This window comes from Protobothrops mucrosquamatus, unplaced genomic scaffold (genome assembly GCF_001527695.2).
Source record: "Protobothrops mucrosquamatus isolate PMUCROS unplaced genomic scaffold, P.Mucros_1.0 scaffold_69, whole genome shotgun sequence".
Taxonomy (NCBI): domain Eukaryota; kingdom Metazoa; phylum Chordata; class Lepidosauria; order Squamata; family Viperidae; genus Protobothrops; species Protobothrops mucrosquamatus.
In genome coordinates this window covers 1,165,812-1,173,689 of record NW_015386145.1, presented here as the reverse complement: position 1 = coordinate 1,173,689, position 7,878 = coordinate 1,165,812, and the positions used below count along the sequence as shown (strand labels likewise).

The following is a 7,878-nucleotide window of genomic DNA, read 5'->3' as shown; positions in this document are numbered from 1 at the left end:
GAGGCAGCGGATGGGACCAGCAGCATGGATGGCAGCAACAGCCTTTTCCATTCCTGGTACCTGTATGCTGGCTGGGGACCCTGTGGAACACAGCTGCGAGGCCATCCTGCTCAATAATAGCGGCCGGCCGAACTTCCGGATTTGCCGGCTCAGTTGTTCGGCACTCCACTGAACAGCTGATCGGCACGGAGAAACGGCAGGGAGTTTAAAACCTGCCTTCCCTTGCTGTCATGCCAGTGCTCATGCCAGTTTATTTACCAGGGTCGGAAGGCTGCTGCTGTGAACTGACTATGCATGCTCATTGTGCCGGATGCTGGTTAGGTGGGTGGGGATGGGGCCGGCCGAGAGGCGTCTATTTAGAGCGCTGGGAGGCTGTTGCTCCCAGCGCTGATTTTGTTTGCTGTAAGCTTGGAACTCGCATGCCAAAGCGTCTTATACAAGGGTGCGTCTTATACATGGAAAAATATGTATGGTTTTTTTCTTGCTCCACATCACTGACTGCTTGACACTAATGCTAGCTAGCTAGCTACAGTGTTAGAGTTGGCTTTAAGATCAGTATTCTTTGACTAGTGTGAATTCTAGAGCATTGTGCAAGTTTTATGTTATGTCTTGAATTAAGTTATTTTTGTAGGCAAACTTTTAACTCCGTTTTTTTCCTCTTTCTTCCCCAATTTTCATGCTCCTTTCAGCATTTGTTATTTTCTTCAAAATAATCAGAATCAAAAGAAAACTTTGATTTTAGACTCTAAATTTCACACTTATTTTGATATAAAACTTCTAAACTTCATATAAAACCTATCACCAGTGATTAGATATAAATTATAAATATATCTGAAGCATAAATGTATAGTTTAAATAACTATACTTGCATTTGTAAAACAGCACTACAGCTGTTTTCTTCCCTCTCATCTTTTTTGGATCCGATTAAACTATACTCATACTGAAATCTGAGACTGCAATCCAGTTAACTATGATGAAATCCAAACAAACTCAATATGGTTTCCTGTTTAGTAGATTTGCTTAGGATAAAGCGATAAATAATTGAAACTATATACAGAATAGTATGCTAAATAGTGATAGTACAGTATTGCAGTTTCTTCCAACAGTAGTGTTCAGAAGCTTATACTTTCCTAGTGAATATTATTAGAGATGGCTTTGCAGTTAATTAGTTAACTTCATTTGCAGCTGACTGACAAATGTAAAGTCTAAGAATTGTATTCAATTTTTATTCATCTTTGCTTTGAGCATTTTATAATTTTGCTTTGCTTTATAATGAATATTCAAGATTTTAAATAATCTTGGTTCTGCCATCCATTTTAAAAAATAATCCCAATCCCACTTTGCGGTAACACCTGTATTGTGAAACTCTTTTCGTCCATGTTTCCTCTTTTGTGGTATTTCACTTTAAGGCAGTGACAATCTTCACGTTTTGTTTTGTTACAGTTGATTTTTCTCCAATACCTCTGCTTAATCTTTGCAGTTGCATTGGGCAGCTCCTTGCATGTTTGTATTTGTATTCTGAACCTCTGTCAGTTGACTGAAGTGCAATGGTGATATGCAGTCTTGTAATGAATGTTTTCAGGATTTTTGCATTTGAAGAGCCAACTCTACATTAACTTACGGTAACTAATCAGCAATTCCTGCAGGGGCAGAAGACAAAAACAATTGCTACTGTGACACTGGCTTTCTCTGAGCAATTGGGAATTAAATCCAAAGTGCTGTCATGTGAAGGGATTTTGGGATGTGTTCATAGTAGACTATACAATATAATTTTAGATATAAATAATAATGACATCTCCAAGTTCTTGCTATGGAGAAAAAACTTATACAAAGACATTATCTGATTATAATATTTGCTGCAGATGGAGAGAAATTCTCAACAAACCGAAGAATTCTGTTCAACAAAACATACAAAAACACGCTTATGTCCAGTGGTACATTTCCTGAATAAAATGTTACTGCTCTAATTTAATCCAGAAGCTAAAACATTTATATTTTATATTTATATATTATATATTATTATATATTTCTTATTCTTTAATTATACTTTCTTCAACTCTCCTGACCATCTGAATGCCAAAATAGAATACAAGAAATACAGTTATATTTTTTAAACTTTCCTGGCCATCTGAATGCCAAAACAGAATACAATTTCTTGCTTTATACAATAATATTTTATCATTTTTTAAATGTTTCTAGTCCAAGATCTATGTGAGACTGAAAAGCATGAATGTGAGCACATATGTGTGAATACACCTGGATCCTATGTCTGCCAATGTTATGATGGCTATGAGCTTGAAGAAGATGGGAAGAATTGTTTCAGTATGTATTTGTTTTCAATTGTACTAATTCACAAAATAGCTGATGATTTCTGTTATTGCTCCAATATAATCCTGTATCATTTGAATTATTTTCTGTATTCAAAGATTTCTGGTGAGAAAGTTGACTTCTTGCTTTACAATAGTAGGTTCTTTGTATTATATAAAAAGTTTATATGATGTGAATTGGACGTTTCCTCAGTTTCAGAATAGCTTAAAATTAAGGTGACCAACTTTTTTACAATGAAAAGGAGGACACAAATAAATTGAAGGAAAAAATATCATAAATAAAAGAAACATTTTATTCATTGCAACAATAATACAGACAACTTGCATGTGCAAAGTTTGCCAGCTGGGTGTTTTGGTGCGCTCAGCAGCAATTCCTATTGGCTTTTGAAAGCCAATAGCGGGAGTAGCATAGCTCATGCAAATGTTGAAAAAAAAACCATCAAAAAAAGGTGCCGGAACGCCGTTCTGAGCATTCTATGAGGGAAAAAAAAGCCCTGCAGATTAGTCAAATATCGAAAAGGAGGACATGTAGGAGGACACTTTTTGAGGGAGGACAGAACTTACAAAAGGAGGACTGTCCTCCCTAAAGGAGGACGGTTGGTCACCTTATTAAAATGGAATAGCACAGTTCAGAGAACGAAAAAGAACAAGACAAGGATGATTGTTTAACTTCTACAATGAATATTTATAAGAATGTCAGGATTGGAAGAGATGATACTAGGAATCAAAATAGGAAGCTAAAATAATAGAGATATGCCAATCCTATCTCTTCCCTCATGTCCTCTATGCACAGTTTTGTCCTTCCTTTTTTCTTCTTTATCTTTCTTTTGACTCATTTCCTTATTCTTTTTTTCTGCCGTTTCTGGAAAGAGAGTTGCAGGAAGGAGAGAGAGAATGGATATATTCATCTATACTTGTGTGTTGTACTTATTCATTCAGTGAATATATTTTTGCCCCACCCTGCTCTTTTTAAGAGTGTGGTTTCTGGAAGGTATAATACACACATGCATATATGCACATACTGTATAATATGATGTATACATACATTTATTGAGGAGGGAAAAAACTCTCCATTTTTCTGACTCTGTAATCCCTTAATTCAGGGTAGAATCGGCATGACTGGTTGGAGTTCAGCATTTACTGGCCAGATAGCAATATCAATATCACTTAGACTTACATACCGCTTCACAGTGCTTTACAGCCCTCTCTAAGCTGTTTAAAGAGTCAGCATATTGCCCTCAACAATCTGGGTTCCTCATTTTACCTTCCTGACACCACGCAGAGTTCGCAACAGATAGGAGAGAAACACTGACATTGAACTCTCAACCTTCCAAGTGTTAGGCAAGCATCTTCACCACTAAGCCATCATGCCACTCAATTTATTGAAGAGGGAAAAACCTCCAAGAATTATTGCATCAGGAGCTGGCAACTTCATAGTATGAAGTAAGGCACTGCAAAGGACTTTTTTTTCTTAATTATAATTAACCTCTTTCTCTATTCTTCCTATATTGTTGTTATTAATTGCTGGCTTGGACGCAGAAATAATGATATATTTTCTATTAAATAAATCTGTATAATATGAAATACACAGATTTGTTTAAAAATTGCAATACAACTTACTGTTCGTATTATTTCAGAATTATTTCTGTGATATATGCTTTCCTGTTGATTGGAGCTTTATTACTGAAACTAATCATCATCTCCTAAAATGTGGTAATAATTATAATAGATTTGTGTTAATATTGCATCTCATGAGGCAATTGAAAATGAATGTTATTTAAGAGAAATTTGATTTGATTGGAATTTCCAGAAAATAATCCACATTTCTTATGCCTGGGTATAACACGCAGGCTTGACATAACAAAATGATGAAAAGCTTCCAAATATTGTTCAGTATCGACTGCTTTCATGTCAGAAGCACCGAAGCACTTCTGGATTGAAAGGATTAAATGGTGACATAACTGTTGCCCAGTGGATGCCCAGTTGAGGGCTCCTTTCATGCCCCCGTTAATCGCTCACCAAAATGGTACCTATTTTTCTATTCATGGTGACCTTTTTGAACTGCTAGGTGGGCAGGAGCTGGAGCGAATGAGAGCTCACCCCATCACACAGCAGCACTCAAACCTCGAACGCAGGCTTCCAGTGTTTTAACTACTTGAGCCATCACACTCTGTACTGTACATTGTTTTGTGAAATGATGTGGGGAACTTTAATACTTAACTCTATTTTCTCTGTAGTGTCATATTCTTATTTGTTTGGAATGAGTAATTTCAGTTCCATTAATTTCAATAAGATTATTTTAAATCAAAGTTCATACCACACAATATAGATTTCCAGTAGTGAACTTATCTATGGCTCCATTTTTTAATTGTTGCATGTATCTATTTAATAGAAGTAGTAGTCTTATTGGGTTGTATAGACTTCAAACATACGCTTAGTTTTATTTTAGTTACAACAGCTGATTTATAACAATCCATTGTAGATTGTTAATGTGATAAGACTATAGTTTTGATTGAAGAGTTGCATTTACCTGAGTATGTTTTGGAATAGGCTGTTTCAAATCTTAATAAACACAATAATATAGGAATAAGAATATATTGTGCCACTGAAATTTATGTAGAACTCAGCTGATATGTCAGCAGTAGGTGAAGAACTAGGTACTATCAACATTATATACATTTCATTTTAAAGTTCTGTATCAAAGTAACTTGTCTTAAATCTGATCTTGCTTGTGTTTCAGTTGTGGACTATTGTGCTCTGAATAACCAAGGCTGTCAACATGAGTGTATCAATACTGAAGATTCTTATTATTGTCAGTGCCATAAGGGGTTCGTTCTAAATCCAGATAAAAAAACTTGCAAACGTAAGTTATCTACATCTCAATTCTGCTATTTAATACTTCAAAGGTTATATGTACCATCTTGCATACAAAGCAAGGAGATTATTCAGTATTTCCTTTGCATTCAGAAAATTCATCCCATAACATCTCTAACAGAAAGAATTTCAGATGCCCGTTCATAGGATTAGGAATTAACTGAGAATTTCTAATTCTCAGTTAATTTAGCAACAAGGAAAAAAATCAGGTGTCCAAAACAGATGTATAGAGCAATGCTCATCAAGAGAACAAAGATTGATACTCCTGACACTAAGGAGTATACTCCACAGGATAAACCTCAGGAGGATATGCCCAAGTGTCAGGAGATTAATAATCCTGAGTCCTGAGAGGCTATGAGAGTAATGCCAGCAACTGGATGGACACAGGCATCCCAGTAGCAGACCTAAGCAACTAATAAGACCTGGGAAGATCCCTAACCCAAAACATTCATCTCCAGACTTCTCATTAAGGTGTTGTAGATTATTCGTACAGTAAAACTTGTATCAGAAAAAAAAGGAAATGGCCATTTTAGTTTTGGAGGCTGAAGTTGTGAGTGCATGTTCCTGACAGTGAGAATTTAACTTGAGCAAATATTAAAGAAGTTTTATACATGTAACAGAAAGGAGACTTAATTATAGAGAAAAAATGTATAGGGATAGGAAAATACGTAATATCAACTAGTAACATCCTATCAGAAGGAGATTCAAAGAGTGTATGCTGCCTTGAGGAAAAGACAAAAAGGTCTGCTTTGACCCAAGATCTCTTAGACAAAGAGCAGACATTCGAGTGATGGTCAATGAGATGACATGCAGTAAATCCATAACCCCGTATCTACATTATTTTACATTGCGATCAATACACCATGAAATGCTGGAGAGTTAGTGTTTGAATTAGACACCCCTTAAAAATGTTGAGGTATCTTTATGCCATGGTTGGAGTATGTGGCAGGAGAGGGGAAAATGAAACAACGCATTCCTATGTTTCTAGAAATGCCTATAAATTTTGTATTGTGTAATATTTATATGAAGAAAATGCTCTACTTCCAAATCTCCAAAGATAAAAAGTGCTCACTCAAACTGAGGTGCTAATCTTCATTCCATTCTGTATTTGTACTTTCCACTACTGTTCTTCTAAGAATTTATTCTCAATCTTCAGGGCCAAACCATTGTGCTTTGCAAAATCATGGCTGTCAGCAGGAATGTGTCAGTACAGATGAATCCTACTTTTGCCAATGCAAGCAAGGATTTACTCTTAATCCGGATAAGAGAACTTGCAAAAGTATGTTGCCCTAAAGTGTATAGTAAGTTCACCTGCTTTTATTTATCAACATTGCTGTTATAATTTATAATCTCTTTTCAATTATAACTTTAGAACATGCCTATGAAAATTCCTCCTTCCTATGTTTCTTTATAATGCTCAGTTTAAATGGTCATTCCTGTGTACAGACAACTGTTTATTCATTCAAGTACATATTTATATACTCCCATTTCTCTTGGAATTCTACCCAAGCCCTAAACTAAACACTTTTTTTTTTGGGGGGGGGGGGAATGTGATAGCCAAGGTCTGGATGATTAGAACAGATTTTATATTTCTTAAATAGGAAACTAATGCAATACATGTAAATAAAGCAGATTACCAGAAATGTCACAGACTTAAATTTTAAATAAATTGAAAACTCTAGCAGGGTGATGGGAACTGGGGACTTAAGACTATCTGTGACCCTCAGCCTAATTTCATAGCCAATTAAACCTCTCAGAAGAATTAACTATTCATTGCTTGCCTATTTGCTTTTTAGAGGAAGAGAATTGAATATCAAAAAGAACTCAAATGAGATAAAAATAAGGATATGAGGAAGAAAGAAAGATTAAGGCCCACTTATGATTTGCTATAGACCTGCTCGTCATTTAAATGTTGTTTGAAGCAGATTACTCCTGAGTAAGTGCTCTCAATAGAAAAAGAATCTCTGCCCTTTTCTGTACCATAATAAAAGTGTTCCAAATTAAAAATTTGTTTCAATGTTGAATGGACACAGGAAGCATATAATCTGTCTAATATTTTATACCCAAATATTTTCATAATCTATCTTAATTTTTCAAAAAAAAGTGTCCCAGAAATTTCACTGTTATAATGCTCTTCAACATCTTCATCAATGATCTGGACGAGGGGATAGATGGGGAACTCATCAAATTTGCGGATGACACCAAGCTGGCAGGAATAGCCAACACTCCAGAAGACAGGCTTAGGATACAGGAGGATCTGGACAGACTTGAACACTGGGCGCTATCTAACAAAATAAAATTCAATGGTGAAAAAGTAAGGTTCTACATTTAGGCAAGAAAAACCAAATGTACAGGTATAGTATAGGGGGTACCTTGCTCAATAGTAGTAACTGTGAGAGGGATCTCGGAGTCCTAGTGGACAATCATTTAAATATGAGCCAGCAGTGTGCTGCAGCTGCCAAAAAAGCCAACACAGTGCAGAGGAATAGAATCAAGATCACATGAAGTATTAATACCACTTTACAATGCCTTGGTAAGGCCACACTTGGAATACTGCATCCAGTTTTGGTCACCACGATGTAAAAAAGATGTTGAGACTCTAGAAAGAGTACAGAGAAGAGCAACAAAGATGATTAGGGGACTGGAGGCTAAAACATATAAGGAACGGTTGCTGGAA

At 35.9% G+C, this 7,878-nt stretch overlaps 1 protein-coding gene across 1 annotated transcript in view; it reads left to right on the top strand.

The window, feature by feature from the left end:
• Positions 1 to 7,878, top strand: part of MATN2 (matrilin 2) — a 28,531-nt gene that overhangs the window by 5,926 nt on the left and 14,727 nt on the right. Inside the window, exons 4-6 of the mRNA XM_015813341.1 lie at positions 2,200 to 2,322; positions 5,068 to 5,190; positions 6,358 to 6,480. Coding sequence (XP_015668827.1) covers positions 2,200 to 2,322; positions 5,068 to 5,190; positions 6,358 to 6,480 — 369 coding nt within the window. The remainder of the gene's footprint in view (positions 1 to 2,199; positions 2,323 to 5,067; positions 5,191 to 6,357; positions 6,481 to 7,878) is intronic.